The 19,466-nt window shown below is 44.1% G+C and overlaps 1 protein-coding gene across 3 annotated transcripts in view; it reads right to left on the reverse strand.

The window, feature by feature from the left end:
* The window catches only part of LOC137532976 (spectrin beta chain, erythrocytic-like), a 564,120-nt gene that overhangs the window by 36,618 nt on the left and 508,036 nt on the right, over window positions 1-19,466 (reverse strand). For all 3 annotated transcript variants that reach the window (XM_068254046.1, XM_068254047.1, XM_068254045.1), the window contains exons 20-26: window positions 17,417-17,680; window positions 15,556-15,768; window positions 14,578-14,667; window positions 13,238-13,516; window positions 3,619-3,749; window positions 2,734-2,938; window positions 577-951 (exon numbers count right to left, since the gene is read on the reverse strand). In XM_068254046.1, coding sequence (XP_068110147.1) covers window positions 577-951; window positions 2,734-2,938; window positions 3,619-3,749; window positions 13,238-13,516; window positions 14,578-14,667; window positions 15,556-15,768; window positions 17,417-17,680 — 1,557 coding nt within the window. The remainder of the gene's footprint in view (window positions 1-576; window positions 952-2,733; window positions 2,939-3,618; window positions 3,750-13,237; window positions 13,517-14,577; window positions 14,668-15,555; window positions 15,769-17,416; window positions 17,681-19,466) is intronic.

The raw sequence follows: 19,466 nt of genomic DNA on the forward strand, positions 1-19,466 counted from the left end.
GCTCAAGTGGGTGATATTACAGTTTAACAGCGCGCTGACCAGGAAGCTGTTATGGGGTAATGGCCATTTTTAAAATGGAGGACGGAAACTTCCATTGATCACAGTGGACAAATGGGGCGCAGGAAATGAGAAAGCGATTGAGAAGTAGACTACACAGGAGGTAAGTATGACCTGTGTATGTTTATTTTGACTTTTTATTTTCAGTTCAGGTTCTCTTTAAATTTTTTCCAGCTAGCGAGCAGAAAAGCATTCGGCAACGTTTGGCAGTGCTTTCCTGAGTTCTGTTGCTTTGTCACGTTTTGACTCCTGTAGGGGGACACGGAAGTGGCACGCTTAGGTAATCCTGGACACTACATGTATCATCACGGACAAAACGAGATGACAGGGTGGAGCACGGCCATTTAAATGGATGGCGTTTAAGCGATGCGATCATCATTAAACACCGGGTCAGTGCCTGTCTGAACGAACTTAATGGGTATTTCCATATATGGCAATGTCCAGTCTTTGTGTTTAGCTAAAAGTGTAACTTTGTAGGACTATAGGAATTTTACAAATGCTGAATAGATAGATAGATACCTGTGAGCCAATAAAATGGAAATCCCTCTCGAAGTCTGTATGAACCCTGTGCAGGGACTGTGCTGTGTGTACATCCCCACCCAGCTCCTTTGGCAGCTCCTTGTGTTTCTCGCTGATCAGGCTGAGGATCTCAGTGCCATCGTAGAAGAACTTGTGGAGGTCATAAGAGGCGGAGAGCAGCTGTACTCGCGTGTCGATCAGTTCCAGCAGGTCAGCCCAGCTCTCGTTCAGGTTGTCCTTCCATTCAGCGATGGTCGCAGCCTCAGAGTGTCCGGCATCGATCATTTCTTCAATCAAGATATTCACATTATCGATACGCTCTTGGCCAATCATTCCCGTCTCTTTGGCGAAGTCACGGAATTTGTCTCGCAGTATCTAAGAAACATTTAATATATCAAGCAGTGAGTTAAAATATGATATTGTAAGTGTTTAATCTTATACATGCAAGAATTAAAGTGTAACAAAATATGTAAGGAAAAAGAGTTGATGCAGAAAGTTTGTTTTTTAAAAAAGATCTCTAGCCAGACAACTTATTTTATATAATTGGGGATCGCCAAGTCTTCCCTCTTTCATCCAAATTCTCAGCTCAGTAGACTTTAATCTACAGATGGAAAGACTCTTTATTATGAGAACGCATCCAGGTTCCCCTACTAATCACCAACAAATTAACTGGGTAGATATAGAATCCGTAATACCAAATCCTTCTATACTTCAATAATCTATTAAGAACCCTTCAAATTCAATCCATATGTTGTATACAGTATAACCTATCAATCCCCCCCCCTCCCCCTTTCCCTTGAACCAAGTCCCACTGATTTTGCAGGTCTTAACCAGTCACTAGCATCCCTGTCAGAGAAGTTTGTAGACAGGCGTATAAGTCTGGTGTTAAAGATCTGTCTACATGTTTCTGAGCTAGAGTTAATAGAATAAAACCTCTTGTAAAGGCCTCATTTGGTTGTCAAGGCCTTAATATTACTAATATTCATATATTGTCCATGATTTGTTATGAATTATTAGGTGAACTTCACCTGCTCCTTCTATTTGTGGTGTCTCAAACCCAAGCTTCTCGACTTGTTAAGATACGCTTATTATTTGCTGTTTCTTCGTTATTGTACTGTTTGATTTCACTTGTTTATTCCCCAGCCTCAAGTATCTTGTTTATAATGCTAGTATAAACTCAATACAATATTACTGAAATGAAAAAAAACAACAAAACAAAACAAAAACACTCAAAAAAAACACGAGTTAATACTGATTAGTTTGACTTTGATGATATTTTTTCCACTTTAAAGGGAACCCGAGGCGAGAGGCATATGGAGGCTGCCATATTTATTTCCTTTTAAACAATACCAGTTCCTTGGCTGTCCTCATGATTCTCTCTGATACTACAGATGTCCTTAGCAGGTTTTGGTGCTCCATACATATTATTATATATAGAATGTTTGAAGGTGCCCAATGTAAAACTTGCACTAGGGCCCATAGCGCCTTAGCTACGCCATGGAGCAGGTGCGTCCGCAAATGAATAGCTCAAGGTTTGTAAAATAGAAGTCTGGGTGTGTTTTGGTAGCATGTTTAAAATTCAGTTTTGCCTGCATGCTGAAATGTGAAGGTAAATCTTCATAACATGCATTTACAAAATACCTTTGTGTGGTGATTATGTACTGTATATTGTATTTTTTGTTTTGTTTTAAGCTTGTTTCTGATTGGCCCACCCCGCACAGCTGACCTGGTTCAAAGGTCATGTTGGGCATTATGAGTAAACAATTTGCTGCTGGCAAATGCAACCAGAACTTTGCATTCACCGTCACAAACACATACCGCCAATACTGGATGCAAATAATTCTGGCTTGCATGCAAATTTCATGCAGATTGTATGCAGGTTGAAACTGAGATTTCAAGCTACTGTACATAAAATTTTAACAAAATCTGCATGCAAGCCAGAATTATTTGCTGCTCATTGAGCATCTTTAGTTCCAGGTTACTTTAGTGCGCATCTCCTAGCTTTAATTTTCCAGTGTAAGAAGAAAAAAGCGACTCCATAACCATAACTTTACACCGGGGTTGCTCTTTATTTAAGGTATACATTCATTACATCAGAGTAACAAATAGCCCTACCCTAACCTTAGCTTTGCTGGACAAATCATGGTGAATACTTACAGTCACGTGGTCTAAATCTTGGCCCATCTCCTGGGATGATGCTTTGATGTCTCTCTCTGCAATCCATTGCTCTAAGTCCTGCACTTCACGCTTCAGCTGAAACATGTGGAAACAGTTGTCCAAGTCCCGTCTTCGCTCATCTGCGGCTTCCCTCAGGGCTGCGTACTGCTTCTCTAAATTGTCTTGATGTCGCATAATCTGCTCACTGCAAGAAAAAGGTTATACAATTACCATTTTCCACAACATGCAAAGTGCATAAGCTGCCATACTTTTGTTTAGTTAAACTAGCTACATTTGGGTTTAAAGGGGATTCTGTCAGCTGACTATTCCGCAAACATATGCTACTGAATTGAAGTATAACCGCTTATTCCTGATATTAACTGTCATGTTCTGCAGGGCTGTTTGTGACTTATTTGGTGCCCCAGCTTCAACCACCTGTAACCCGCACAGGTCTGCAGTGGAAAGTGCATTAAGAAATATTGGCCAATCAGAGAGGAACAGAGGTGTGGGAGGGAAAACAGGAGGGAAAGAGGCTTCAGCCAATCAGGCTGCATTAGCTAAGTCTGAGGGGAAAGTAAAGAAGAAAAAAGAAAACCCAGAATGCCCTGCAACTTCCTTTGTGCAGCAGATGTACCAAATAAGAGCCAGGGAAACTGAAGAATGATGTTTTATGGAGAAGAAAAATAAGAGTGATTTTTAACTTTTGGATTGCCTGGTTAGCATCCTTATTACTTGTTCGCCAGATAAAAATAAAGAATTGATTTTTGATTTTATGCCCGACAGTTACTCTTTAAGGAATGGCCAGATTGGTGGCTAACAAGAACTTACATGGGCATCATTTGTGATGATCTAAATCAAGGACTAATTACAAGTCTGAGTTCATACCCATCAGGATGGTCTAAGGCCAACAGCTTCTGAGACTGTTCTGCCAAATCTTTGATATTTTTTGCATATTGTTCAACACCCTGCTGTAGAATCAGGTGTTTCTTCAGCATCTGTATCACAGTTTCTTCTTCCTGCTCAGGGGTGGAGAAAAAAGAGGTTACCCTCTAACAAGTTAAATACAAAGTCACTAGCTTGTTGTACCTTCTGACTGCATGCTGAGATGTCACTAGCTCATTGGTATGCGTCTAATGCATAACGTGACATGATAATTCTATCCAGTCCAAGAACCATAAAAGATATTGGAATAAGGACTTGAATGCTTTTAGCAAATGTACTGTAAACAGGCATTACATGAAGGTATAGAACACAATATAGCAGTACTTTCTGTTCTAAGGCATCAGAGCGATTATCTAAGTGCAAACATTATAGTCTAGTCCAAGTAAATAAGAAAATGCATTCAGCAGGTCCCTGATATGTGGCTATACATTTTTAGCTGTAAAAAAGCCTCCTCGTACCTATAATGATAATTTAAAGGTTAGGTGACCCCAGTTATCTTGTTCTTCTTTCAAATGATGCCATCTAGGTAGAGGTACTTTGTGTGCAGCCAACAAGCAAGCCTTGTATCTGCTTCAGATTGGTAATAGGGTGGAGTTTTCAGGCTATTGCGTAAACACTAATGGTCCCTGAATAAAGCTGAGCTCTGCTTCATAAGGAACCACCCACTACTTTCCCAATACTCAGCTCCCATCATGCTTTAAAATGTGGCAGCAGTAAGTCAGTATGTCTGATGCCACAATAGTAAATTCAGACTCACAATATCTCTGAAGAAAATTGGGAATGTGACTAAATGAGACCAAAACATCAATATACAATTGTAATACCAATAATAACAATGATTATTTTCCTATGCATCGTGCCAACAATTAATATGTCAAATAGCAAAAAGAAAGAGAATTGGCTCTTGGGTGCATAAGAAAATACAAAAAATCTTTATTAATATACAAATCTCATCATACACATAAACCTATAAATAATCCACTATCTAGAGTTCCCCTTAAAAACAGTAGGTTGATCTCCCCTGGCATCAAAGTTCAGAATACTGAGGCTGCAGTCCTCAAAAACTGGAAAAATATATATAGAGAAGCTCACTCCAATGATTAGGCCCACATTTGATGGTATGCACAAAGCTGAAGTAGGATTTGCATATTCAGACAAGGCTTGTTGTAAATGTCACATACCCACATCATAAAGGGGTATATAACGCCATATATGATAGTTCGTGAGACATTCAAACCAAAGGTTGTATCATTTCATATTGGCATGCAAAGTCCATATATATGGAAACAGCGGGGTGTCAGTAGTAGGAAAGATAGTATACACTGATTTTGGAAGTGTAACTGACACAAATAAGCTCTCACAGTCCCCCAATCGCAGGGATGAAATGCCGTATTCCTAATTTTCCCGGCATCCCTGCTGCGGAGTTTACGACCTTTTTGTCTTCTCTTCCTGTTTTGCGTCTCCTCTCCCTTTGTGACCTCGTTTCAGGCCTAGATATATTCTGTCACTTTATGCGCACTTATATGCACATGTTTTGTGCATTCTGCTTTGTGCATTTATAGTGCCAGTGTTTGATTTATTGGGGTGTGTCTCCCCCTTCACCTTTGACTATATATGTTTTTATTTTATTTTAATTATTTTTTGTCATGTAATGTGCTTTGTGGACGGCATTATATGTAATTCGCGGCTTCATACATGTTGGCGCACAAACGCGCCATTACTATACATTTTCCATCTGCCGCGTTTTTCTGTGATGCCTTTCACATAAGCATATCCATATATGTATATGGTGTTAAATGTTTTTGGGGTTATATCACCTTGACGCATATGGGTGACTCTTTGTGTCTGGGTGTTGATACCCATTATAGAAGCATTTAGATATGTATTCTGTTACTGTTGCTCCCTTTTGGGTATAAGGAGACTTCACTATAATCTCCTGGCCGTCCTCCCCCTCCCTCCCCTATTGCCCGCCTCTGGACGTTGGTCGGCTCCTCGCTTTTTAGCCTCAAGGAGACGCAACACACGCGTCCAGCTTGACGCATAGGAGCGCACATGCGCCCGAGCGAGCCGCCGCCCATACGCCCACGTGGTGTGTGGTGGGCGTAGTCCTGACGTGGGTGGAGGTGGGCGGGGATGGACGCTTCCGTGACGGGCTTAAAAACGCCATTATGGCGTCTGTGGGTAATTTTGTGTTCAGCTGCCTGCCTTTGAAAAGGCCGCTAGTGCGGCGAAACATGTCAGGCATCCTGGCGGCTACCTTCTCCTCTGAGGCATCCTTGCAGAGAGCCACTCCTTATGCACAACTCAGCAACTGAACTTTACGCATGAATGACAGGATGGTAACTACTGTATATTCATAAAACCCTGCATGGCTTGCTTATCATCTGCTGGCTTTTGAACTCTGCTTTTTGGCATGCTTTCAGCGATTTACCTTTCAAGTCTACACTGCCGGCATTTCATCCCTGCGATTGGGGGACTGTGAGAGCTTATTTGTGTCAGTTACACTTCCAAAATCAGTGTATACTATCTTTCCTACTACTGACACCCCGCTGTTTCCATATATATGGACTTTGCATGCCAATATGAAATGATACAACCTTTGGTTTGAATGTCTCACGAACTATCATATATGGCGTTATATACCCCTTTATGATGTGGGTATGTGACATTTACAACAAGCCTTGTCTGAATATGCAAATCCTACTTCAGCTTTGTGCATACCATCAAATGTGGGCCTAATCATTGGAGTGAGCTTCTCTATATATATTTTTCCAGTTTTTGAGGACTGCAGCCTCAGTATTCTGAACTTTGATGCCAGGGGAGATCAACCTACTGTTTTTAAGGGGAACTCTAGATAGTGGATTATTTATAGGTTTATGTGTATGATGAGATTTGTATATTAATAAAGATTTTTTGTATTTTCTTATGCACCCAAGAGCCAATTCTCTTTCTTTTTGCTATTTGACACAATAGTAAATTCAGCAGCCATTAATTGCTGAAGTCTGAAGGTCCAGACCAGGTAACACCTGAGATATTGAGGAAACCCTAATGATAATTATCTACAGTAGAACTTTATTATAATGTTGACAACAACAGATAGTAGAGAAGGAAGGCCCAGCTCAGTCTTCAAAAGTACTTGTAAACCTCGATTTTCGGCTCGCGAACCGAGTTCGCGAACTTAAGCGAAAGTTCGGTTTGCGCAAACTTTCACAAACCGCAATAGACTTCAATGGGGAGGCGAACTTTGAAAACTAGAAGCATTTATGCTGGCCACAAAAGTGATGAAAAAGATGTTTCAAGGGGTCTAACACCTGGAGGGGGGCATGGTGGAGTGGGATACACGCCAAAAGTCCCAGGAAAAATCTGGATTTGACGCAAAGCAGCGTTTTAAGGGCAGAAATCACATTGAATGCTAAATTGCAGGCCTAAAGTGCTTTAAAACATCTTGCATGTGTATAAATCAATCAGGGAGTGGAATTAGAGTACTGCTTCACACTGATACACCAAACTCACTGTGTAAAGCACCGCAAACAGCTGTTTATTATATGGACAGACCAAATTCGATCAGCTGGACAGTCACCGTTGTTCTATCATTGAGCTACCACAGCCTGGCGACCATATGGGCTGGAAAACCGCTATCGACTGCACTCTGGCCATGGTGCACACCAGTCATCCCCCCCCTCCCCCCCCCCCCAGCCCGAGACACTCATATAGCCAGCGGTCATTGCTTCATTGTGATATGCAAGTCCCTTCACCGCGGCAAGGTAATGATCATGAAGGGGAATTGGCACATGTACATGCCTTTTGTTTTGTTGTTGCAGCTGCAGTGCAGCCAGAAAAATTAGGCAGGCATGTACACGCACCAGAAAAATTAGTATAGTGGCCGCTGCTAGCAGCAGCCTTAAAAATTCAGGAATCCACCTGGAGTCCTGGACCCTGTTGGTGGTGGCGGAGAAGGCAGTCAAGCGGCCTGCGGGCAGAGGTGCTGTGTGGGGAGCGACTTAGCCTTGGGGCAGGCAGTCACACGGCGTGCAGGCAGAGATGCTGTGTGGGGAGCGACTTAGCCTTGGGGCAGGCAGTCACACGGCGTGCAGGCAGAGATGCTGTGTGTGGGGACTGACTTAGTCTTCGGGCAGGCCTGAGCGTGCTTTGCAGACCAGGCATCCATGGTCAGATGGACCCTTGACCCAACGCTGTGTGCCAGAGATGTCACCACTTGCCTTTCAACATCATGGTACAGTTTAGGTACCGCCTTTTTTGAAAAAAATTGCGGTATCTTCCACTGCGGTGTGCGGCTTTGCTTTTGTGTGCTGCTTTTCCTCAGGTGGTCATCCCATTGCAGTTTGTGCTTTGTAATCATGTGCCTTCGTAAGGTAGTTGTCCCTACACGGGTCTTGGTCTTTCTACGGCTCAATTTTCAGTGGCAGAGAGTACAGATGGCATTGTTCTCATCTGAGGCAGACACACAAAAAAATGTCCACACCGCTGAGCCCTGGGGTGATGGCATGTTGGTAGTAGTGTTGGGCGAACAGTGTTCGCCACTGTTCGGGTTCTGCAGAACATCACCCTGTTCGGGTGATGTTCGAGTTCGGCCGAACACCTGATGGTGTTCGGCCTTTTAAGTTCGGGTTCGTCCCGAACTACTGAATGGCCGCCGAACAGGGCCGAACAGGGCCCCTGTTCGGCCGAACAGGGCCCTGTTCGCCCGAACATGCCGCAATACGGCCCCCCTATGGGGTCGCAGGCATAAGGGGGGAGCATGCCCCGATCGCGGGGGGGGGGGGGGGTCGGAAATTCCCCCCACCCCCTCCGCTAGCGCTCCCCCCTCTGCCCGCTTCCCCATACAAAAGTTTAAGGCAAGTTAAATAGTACTTGGTGGCTGGCGCTGGCAGTGGAGTGAGGAGGAGGAGGAGTCCGAGTAGCAGAGTGACGCGTTGAGGCCAGGCAGCGGGCGGTTCAGCGGTAGTACCCTTGTGGTACTTCCGCCCTTTCTCTGACCTCACGTCCTCTGCATACGAGGGTACGCGTCACGCGTACCCTCGTATGCGTCATCACGTAGAGGACGTGAGGTCAGAGAAAGGGCGGAAGTACCACAAGGGTACTACCGCTGAACCGCCCGCTGCCCGGCCTCAACGCGTCACTCTGCTACTCGGACTCCTCCTCCTCCTCACTCCACTGCCAGTGCCAGGCCAGCCACCAAGTACTATTTAACTTGCCTCAAACTTTTTTTATGGGGAAGCGGGCAGAGGGGGGAGCGCTAGCGGAGGGGGTGGGGGGAATTTCCGACCCCCCCGCGATCGGGGCATGCTCCCCCCTTATGCCTGCGACCCCATAGGGCCCCCAAAATGGGCATGTTCGGGGGTCCCATTGACTTCCATTGAGTTCGGCGTTCGGGCCGAACATGCCGAACATCTGGCCCATGTTCGGCCTGTTCGGCCCGAACCCGAACATCCAGGTGTTCGCCCAACACTAGTTGGTAGTGGCGGCCGACTGAGTGTTAAGTGGGGTACCAGAATCAGAGCAGGAGGAGGAAGATATGTCATGCTTCCGTGCGGAAGCTGAGAAAGATGAGGTGTTCTGTGTTAAATAGTCAACTACATCCTGACAATATTGGGGGTTGATGGCGCGTGCCTTCTTGTGAACACTGTACTTTGGTCGAGGGCCGCACAAAATAACGACAGCGCGACCCCCCAATATGGACAAAACAAAAGGCTTGCCTCTGCCTTTTGTTTTGTCAATATTGGGGGGGATGAAGTGAAAGGTATGCACTGACTTGACTAATACAATGTGCAGTCACACAAGTGCAGTTAACAGGTATGCACAGAGTGGTATATCACACTGCGTGCACTCACGTAGGTAGGTGGGTGCACTGAACACAACAGGTAGGTATATGCAGTGATGGGTATTACAAATGTGCACCTGTCACACACACGTACCGTGAACAGGTACAGTGACTGGTGGTATTAACAATGCGTGCGCTCACGTAGGTAGGTGGGTGCACAGTGAACAACAGGTAGGTATATGCAGTGATGAGTATTACAATGTGCGCCTGTCATACACAGACAGGTACCGGACAGGCACAGTGACACTGCGTGCGCTCACGTGGGTAGGTGGGTGCACTGACTGAAGTGAACAACAGGTAGGTATATGCAGTGATGGGTATTACAATGTGCACCTGGCACACACACAGGTAGTCACTGAATGTGCTGGGCCTGGCAGTGGCACACACAGTAGGAATTACCAAGGCTGTCTATGCAACACAAGTGTCAGTAAAACACACACACACACACACACACACACACACACACACACACACAAATAGAACACAAGAACAAGATTAGCTCTCAAAAGAGCTGTTGAGGGGTGCTTTTTTAGCAATAAGAATCAGTAATGATGCTCTAACTAAGCTTTCCCTATGAGAGTCTGCAGCAGCTTTCCCTTCTCTAATTAATGCAGGCACACGAGTCCAATGCCTGACGCTGCCTGCGTTTTATAAGGGGGGTAGGGCTCCAGGAGGGAGTGTAGCCTGATTGGCTACAATGTGCCTGCTGACTGCGATGTAGAGGGTCAAAGTTGACCCTCATGACGCACTATGGGGGCGAACCGAACTTCCGGAAAAGTTAGCCAGCGAACGCGAACCACCGAAGTTTGCCGGGAACCGTTCGCCAGTGAACCGTTTGGGCCATCTCTATTCAAGAGGTGGATCCTCTCTTTTTTAATTCTGACAAGCCTAATGGTAACTTACCACAAGCCCCTTCTATTTATATTCCTGGCTCAACTTAAGAGCCAACTTAGTATAGTTCCCCATCAAGTCCGCGCTCTGGGGGGCATGGTTATCGCCGCCAACAGAGGGAGTTGGGACCCCATTGGTCGAGTGGAGGCTCCCAGGTTCCTTTTGATTGGCTCTTAAGTTGAGCCAGGAATATAAATAGCAGGAGGTTGTGGAAAGTTTGTATTAGGCTTGTCAGGCTTGAAAAAGAGAGGAGCCACCTCTCGAAACTTTCTCCATCACGACGAGCCTGTCTGTATTTTTTATGTAATGATGCTCTGCTAATTGTTGATTAAAACTATATTTACAAGTACTTTTGAAGACGTTTCTGGGTCTTCCTTCTTTACTACAACGACTTGGTACCAGGGTTTAGGGACAATGACCTTATCTATGTATCTTTTATTATTTAAAAAGACACGAGGCAGTAAATATCAGCAACATTTCGGAGGGATATCCTCCTTTCTCAAGCTCTATAAGTGTCTACACAAATCATTCAATACTGGTTCCTTTTATACATGACACAATGGAGATATAACCAATCACATGCCTTTGCCACCTTGCGGCGACCAATCCCTGTCCGGCCGGCTCTCCGTGACTGGTCGGCGGTGCAGTGTGCTCGGCTCCGGGTGGCGTGCTCTCCACCCCGTTGCGTAGGATGATTTTTCCTCCTGTACGCATGTCTGTTTGCATACTGAAATAAAGTTCCCCATCAGGTCTGCAGGATAAGACGGACGGGGATTGGTCGCCACAACGTGGCAAAGGCATGTGATTGGTTATATCTCCATTGTGCCATGTATAAAAGGAACCAGTATTGAATGATTTGTGTAGACACTGATAGAGCTTGAGAAAGGAGGATATCCCTCCGAAACGTTGCTAATATTTACTGTCATGTTTCTTTTTAAATAATAAAAGAGCTTAGATCGGCACATGATCTTCTGTTGTCCTCCTCTAGAATCATCTCCTCACATTCACGTTTACAAGACTTCGCACGCGCTTCACCCCTCCTCTGGAATGCCCTCCCACAACAAATCCGTCACTCGCCAACCTTTGTTACCTTTAAACGCTCTCTAAAAACACACTTGTTCCGACAAGCATATGCGCTACCTTAGGCCACTTCCCTTTGTACTAAGACCAAATTGCACTCCTACTAGGTATCCTAAAACACAAAGCCTCTATATATTTGCTGCATACTACCCCTCCTCCTGTTTCCCCCCGATTCCCTTTAGATTGTAAGCTCGCAAGGGCAGGGCTCTCTCCCCCTTTTGTGTCTTGGTAACCATTATACATTTTATTCAATGAAGTAGAAAACAAGGAAGGAGGCACCGCTTCTTTTGTAAAATCCCTTTATTCCGGTGGGGGAAGATGCAGGTACATGGCAGTGGGGGCAAAAGATGCCTGACAGCTGTTTCGCTGGTTTAAACCAGCTTCTTCAGAGACAGATTGTACAATCTGCCTCTGAAGAAGCTGGTTTAAACCAGCGAAACAGCTGTCAGGCATCTTTTGCCCCCACTGCCATGTACCTGCATCTTCCCCCACCGGAATAAAGGGATTTTACAAAAGAAGCGGTGCCTCCTTCCTTGTTTTCTACTTCATTGGATCCCAAGCTGTCTTCTGGACGTGCACGCTCTTGGTTCCCATCCCCGGTGCGTCTGCCCTGCTGTATTTGGTGCCAGGTACTGTGCCTCCTTTTCTAATACATTTTATTCATCATGTTAATTTTATCACTGTCATTACCAATTCTATAATTTGTATTTTGTATCATTCTTTGTATTTTGTCACTAATTATGTATCTTGTATATTGGTGTACACCATTGTCTGTATTATTATGTACCCCATGTTTGTTTCTTACTTTGTACAGCGCCACGGAATATGTTGGCGCTTTATAAATCAATAATAATAATAATAATAATAATAATAATACATAGATGGTGCCGGCTACGACTTCTTCTTTGACACTTGGAATTGGAGTGGAGTGCTGAACTTCCATTAGCCTGGCACACCGCTTGATAATACGGTTGGAGTGCTGTCCTAACACTATTGCTAGGGACAATGACCTGAGCTCGTTTAACCTTCTTGGTGGGTGCTGCCTACTGCTTTTTTAGCTTCAACAGAAACAGATAAACATTTCATATTTTAATTTTTAAACCTGAAACTGTTTTTTAAAGCAAACCTGAAGCCAAAAACAAAAATCAGTTTCTATACATACCTATGTTGAGGGAAGGCTCTGGATACCATAAAGCCTTCCCGGGCCTCGCTCTGTCCCATTGTTCCTGTGCCGTACCCGGTGGAAGCTACCTGTTCTTCTAGGTCTTCGGCACTGCTTATGCGGCCTTCAGAAGTACTCGCATCCTCAAGCACTTATAAAAAGATTGCATCTGTACTGCGCATGTGCAAGCCCAATTCACACTTATATGCAGAACGGATGTGCTCGTCTTCGGAAGTACTCGGGGATGAAAAGATTGCACGAGCATTGCTGAAGAGCTATTCGATCTAGCAGGTTAAATAGCTTCCACCAAGGACGGCGCAGGATTGTTCGCTACAAGTTATTTTTGAAAAAAGAATGTTGAATTGTTACCAAAGAATCTCATTTCGCATAATTACATGTGAAATTAATTACACGTTGGTTGGAAATGTAGTATTATTTTGCATTGTAATTGTGAATTTTGATGCAAAATTATGATTATGCACAATTCTATTGCCTATGTTAGTTGAATAATTGCCAAGTAAAAATTCTTTTGAGTGGGAACTTAATAGTTAATAAAAATCAATTCTGATTTGATCCCAGTAATATACCTTTGGCTTCTCATCCCCGATCATATAAAGATGCTGTTCATCAATCCAAGCCTCAGCTTCACTGGCATCCACATAATACTGCTGAGCCTCGTTTGTTTGGCTCAACAATTTCTCCCGGTTAAGTGTAGCAGCCTGCAAGTGGTTCCATTCCTCCTCTAACGATTCCCGCTGCCTTCTGATTGGGTGAGGGTCAACTTCTGGTTCAAGTTCCATAGCCTCTGCTCTCTGGAAGACATCATCTACCCTGGGCCCATGTCCTGCAATTTCCCTTTGCAAAGTCTGAAACAGAAAAAGATAGTGTGCAACATAACCAGCCACACAATACAAATCTCCTAAATTGCATCTGTAGCTACACAGTTTGAAAAATGTAAACAGTAACCAGGGGGGTGGATAATGTAAAATGTACCTGAGGCAACCTGTGACATGATGAGATAAACATGTACAGTGCAAAATATATTAATAACCAGGCAGTTTATTTTTTTTTTATTTTGCTTCCGATAAGAGTTAATTTTCAGGCATGCAAGTGACAGCTTCTGTCTTGTCAATACCTTGTTGAAAATATAATAAACCTCACTGGTCATCAAATTACAGCCACACAATTTTTCCTGGCAGAATAACAGCTTCTGAGGGCAGGGGAGGGATAGAAAAAGTTTACTAGTTCAAGTATATTACAGTAGCTCTGGGACACTTAGTAGACTGCCTTTGAGCAGAGACAATAAAACATTCAATCTATTTGTAAATGTTTATGTATAAAATAAATTCATGGGATATCATTGCAACTGGTAAAGCTGTCAAATATCAAAAGTGCCATCAGGCATATATCACACAAGGCTAAAATCTTTATAAAATATGTATTCTGAGCAGTGTAGAGTTTTTCCTCTAAGAAAGGAAATGTCTGTGATATAAGTACCTACAAGGATATCGCAGGCACAAGAAATCGTTATATGTGAAGATAGCACCTTGTTAAGTTGTTTTATCATAAAAAGCATCAATACACAGATTGTTACATTTGTCAACGGTGATGTTATATTCTGTGAATTGCATCAATAAAAATGTATATTTAAAATAAAGAAAATAATGATTTGTTAAAAAAAAAAAAAAAAAAGAAAAGAAAAAGAAATGCAATTAAATAACGTGTCCCAGGAAGGTAAACATCACAGTTAAAGCAATTTCAGATTTGAAGGCTAAGATGGCTGCAACAATTTGTTTATGACGCTTTTGCTTTGGGATCAAAGCATGACATTTACATTCTTCCGGTAAACAAAATGAAGGGTATATATATATAATATGGATATAATACTGGAGCTCTTGGTAGAGGGTTAAGGATTGTTAAGACATACCTGGTTCTTTTTCAAAAGCATCTGAACCATCTGAAGATTATTTCCATAATCTTTGGACTCTGCAAGTGGCATTCTCTCCTGAACCCAGAGCTGTGAGCAGACAGACATGGTATTATTATTATTTTATTATTATTTAGTGCTTATATAGTGCTGACATCTCCGGCAGTGCTGTAAAGAGTACGGTATATTCTCTTGTCACTTAACTGTCCCTCAGGGGGGCTCAAAATCTAACTCCCTACCATATGTATGTATTATGCAGTGTATGTATCATGTATGTATTGTAGTCTAGGGCCAATTTAGGGGGAAGCCAATTAACTTATCTGTATGTTTTTTGAATGTGGGAGGAAACCGGAGTGTCCGGAGGAAATCCACACAGACCGCGCTGCCCATTATGTTAGCATAAAATGTCAATAAGAAATATATATATATATTTTCTATTGTGGTCGATATTGCACTATACATAATCCGTACTTTCTGATCTATAGAATAACAAGAAACAGATAATACATTACATTATAGATAGTGATTATATTACTATTTACCAAATGGTAGTCAAACAGATGCTGAATAGGTCTGAAGACGTAAAGCTGAAATTTGACAACCACAATTCAAGGATGTAATAAAAGGGTACATTACTGTGCACATAAATTTCACTAAGCTGTTATGCAAATTATGTGAGGTGTTATGTCATTTGCGTGGTTTGCGTCATACATGCAACGCCTATGCTGGCTGTTACACGTACGCGTTGCAGGTTTAACACAAACTACGTTAAGCGTTACGCAATTTCCAGATTTTTTTCTTTTTCTGGATGGGCCTTTGGACTACTCGAGACATCGTCTTTATCTCTATGGGTTGCTATATACTTTGAAGGGTGGGCTAGGGATCAGAATCAGAGGCATGGTTGACATATTAGTAGACATAGGATGCAAGGAGATCCTCAGAGCTCAGAGAGAGCCTGTTCACCAAGAGCAAACTTACAATTTCATCTGCCAGGTCCCGATGCAGCTGATGCACTTGCTTTGAAGACTTCAGTTTTCTTTTGCGTTCCTGTATAGGTGCTTGAAGCTGTTGGAAGCGTGCTTTAATGGTTTGTTCCTTCTCCCCGAGTTCTGCATCTTCAGCGAGTGATGGTGCATCTGGAATAACCTCATCCATTTCCTTGGTTTTCTGATCAATCTGATCTTCAAGTCGCTGAAGATGTAACAAAGAACAAAGCTAAAACATTAACAAGATAAACAAAAAGCGGCAAATATGGGAAAAAAATATATTGCATATCTCATTACTATTAAAGCGCCAGCTTTCTCTTAAATTTTTTGGCTCATTATGGACATTTCTTCTTACTTTCTGTATATAATGACAAGTGGTCACAGGGAGTGAAGAAAATGTCCTCAATAGGTATTGTAACATTGAGAGGGAAGGTGTAGTGGTTTTACATTTGGTAAAGGAGAACATAGCATAGAAGAGTTACAACATACCAGGCTAGGAGTATTTTAGGATTAAAAATAAAATAACACAGCTTTATTAGTCAGCCAAACATTGTCCATAACAAATTAAAAAAATATATTACACTGGGTATTCAACGGGGATACAAGATACGCAGTCTTCTGCTTCTGTAACAACCCTCACCTTGCGTTATCTCCACAGTCCTTCACCACTCTGAGTCGACACTCTCCTATGGGCCTAATGGCTCTGTCTGCCACTCAGTTGTCCAGACTTCACCTGTATCTCCAGTGCTGGAGTCCCACTCACTCCAGCACTTTGGTGCCTCTTTGCTACATCAGACTGTGTAGCCTCTTCTTGCTGCACAGGCCTTCAAGAGCCTCCTTGCTCAACACACAGCCTACTGCATAATGAAAGCTGCAGCCTCTTATGCAACTGCATGTGAGCTGAGAAACCCTTCCTCTGCCAGACTCAGGCCTGGACTTGGAGGACTGTTGTTGTGTAAGGTCCACCCTTATCCCAATACACGCCAATCCTGGAACCCAAACCAATCTGAATGAAAGTGGAGTCACCAACTTGCAACAACCACCATCATTATCCAGGACCTTTTTCTCTAAATCCTGACCAGAACCAAGCAGACATCTGCTCTGAACCTTACAGTATATAGAAAACTATTACATCTAAAGGAGGTCCTAATGTGTCTCTGATGATTTCACACAAGTTTAAAGAGGAACTTTAGCAAAAAGGGCGAAAAATAAATCAATACATTGCAAAACAATAGAAGAGAGATCAAGAAGTGATTGATATTCGCCATATAGTTTGTTCATATTGTTTGATCCACAATCAGTCTGCACATAATCATCTTTACTGCTGGCAGACATGAAAAAAACAGACAGCACCAAATGCCATTCTCTATAACCACACCCCCTAACAATGTGATAGGCTAGAAGGTTTATTTTTTTAAATAGATATACATATGCACAGCGGGAGATGCTGGTTGTTTGGCAGTTGATAACAGCCGTTATTTCTAACAATGCAACAAGGCTCCCACAGTGTGGTGTCAGGACCTAGGTGCTGACATCACACTGTGGGAGGGGTTTCACCATAATATCAGCCATACAGACGGTCCCTGATGATATAATTGAGAAAAGGTAAAGATTTCCCACGGGAAAGGGTTTTCAGCTATAGACTGGAATGAAGTTCACTCCTTGGTTACAGTTCCTCTTTAATATGCAAAATTAAGTCTAAAGTAAATCAGAAATGAAGGTAAACCGTAAAAAAGTACCGTATGCCTTTTAGATGAATAAAATACTGAATCTTTAGCAATGACTAGAAGTTGAAGATCTGCAGGTATTCATTACATATTCAGTAGCAGTAAGATGCATAGCGTGAACCATACCTTGTGTTTGCTAAGAAGGATATTAACGCTTGTTAGATCCTTTCCAATGTCATCAGATGTCACTTGCTGCTCCATGTCTTTTATCCACTTAGATAAATCGGCAAACCTCTGTTCATACAGCTCAGTGCGGTGGGCCTCAAACAGAGACTGCTCTTTCTTCAGAGTGGTCCCCTCCAGCTCATCCCATTGCTCATGTAAACCAACAAGTTTTGTAGAGACTGTTGGGGCAAATTGTGGTTTTTCCTGGGCCAACTCATTTCCATCCTGAAAAAGAAGAGTGAGCAAAGTGGTTGATTCTGGAAATGTATGTACAGTCCCTATCCTACACAGAACTAAGCTGTGTTTCTTTTGCCTTTTTTCTCAATGTGAGGGCTAGGAAATCCATGGCTCAAAATGACACTTTCAATGCAGCCGGTGGTCTTGAGTAGCATAATACTCACTTATAAGTAATGGCGTTAATCAAGTGATTTTTATTTAACCTCCCTGGCGTTCTGATTTATTGTGGCGCACGGCCACGGGAGGGTTTTTTTGAAGCTATTTTTTTTTTAAATGTAGCTAGCCTAGCGCTAGCTACATGCTTCCCCCCCTCCCTTCGCTTTCCCACCCACCCCTCCGATCGCCGCCGGCGCAAATACCCAACAGGAAATCCCGTTCTGAACAGGATTTCCTGTATGGGCTTTCCCCCTCACCATGGCGACGATCGCAATGACGTCATCGACGTCGTGACGTCATGGGGAGTCCCGATCCACCCCATAGCGTAGCCTGGCAGTGATTGGCCAGGCTGCGCAAGGGGTATGTGGGGGGGGCCTCTTTCGCGGCGGGTAGCGGCGGATCAGTGGCGAGTTGCGGCGATCGCAACAAACACGCAGCTAGCAAAGTGCTAGCTGCGTGTTTGGAAAAAAAATGGTGCAAATCGGCCCACCAGGGCCTGAGCAGTGCACTGCTGCGTTACTGGACGAGCTGAGCTCGTCCGTAACGCCCAGGAGGTTAAACCCAAACGCAAAAGTACTAGCATGGGCATCCGCACATATGGCAAATTCGGGCGTATGCCCGACCCTGGCCGCCCGCTGCCCCCTCCCTGGCCGCTTGCCCGTGCAGCCAGCAGGAGGGGAGCAGCGCAGAGAAGAGGGAGAGCTATGGGCACAGTGGGGAAGGGCGGACATCTCCCCCCCTTCCCTAACCTTAGGGGGCTCTCCCTCCCTTGCTCTCCCCTCCAGAACGAAAGTGTTGTGCAGCGGCTGGGCAGCGGGTGGAACTCACCTCCGTCTCGCTCCAAGCGCCGGAAGTTCTGGTGCCGCTGGTCTGGACCAGACCAGACCAGCGGCAAATCCATCCGACGCCTGAACGAGACGGAGGTAAGTTGCGCCCGCTGCCCAGCCGCTGCACAACACTTCGTTCTGGAGGGGAGAGCAAGGGAGGGAGAGCCCCCTAAGGTTAGGGAAGGGGGGGAGATGTCCGCCCTTCCCCACTGTGCCCATAGCTCTTCCTCTTCTCTGCGCTGGTCCCCTCCTGCTAGGGGCACACCTAGCTACTTATTCTGGGGACATATACCCCTCTCCTGCCTACATATACTGGGCACATATACCCCTGGCTACATATACTGGGCACATATACCTCTGGCTACATATATTGGGGACATATACCCCTGGCTACATATACTGGGGACATATACCCCTGACTACATATACTGGGCACATATACCCCTGACTACATATACTGGGCACATATACCCCTGGCTACCTGTTCTGGGGACATCTCTACCCCTGGCTACCTGTTCTGGGGACATCTATACCGCTGGCCACCTATTCTGGGGACACCTATAGACCTGGGGCTACCTATTTTTGGGGAACCATTGCTGTCAGATTGAGTGTATTTTGGGGAACTGCTGCCAGGTGAGAGGTGTCTACCATATTAAGGGGGCATTCTGCCTATTTATGTGAAATTCTATTTATGTGCCTCATGACTGCTGAATTTGTCTTGTTGGGGGCCTCATGGTTACTGAATTTGTCTTGTTGGGGGCCTCATAGTTACTGAATTTGTCTTGTTGGGG

The sequence above is a fragment of the Hyperolius riggenbachi genome, chromosome 9 (assembly GCF_040937935.1).
Source record: "Hyperolius riggenbachi isolate aHypRig1 chromosome 9, aHypRig1.pri, whole genome shotgun sequence".
NCBI classification, from domain to species: Eukaryota; Metazoa; Chordata; class Amphibia; order Anura; family Hyperoliidae; genus Hyperolius; species Hyperolius riggenbachi.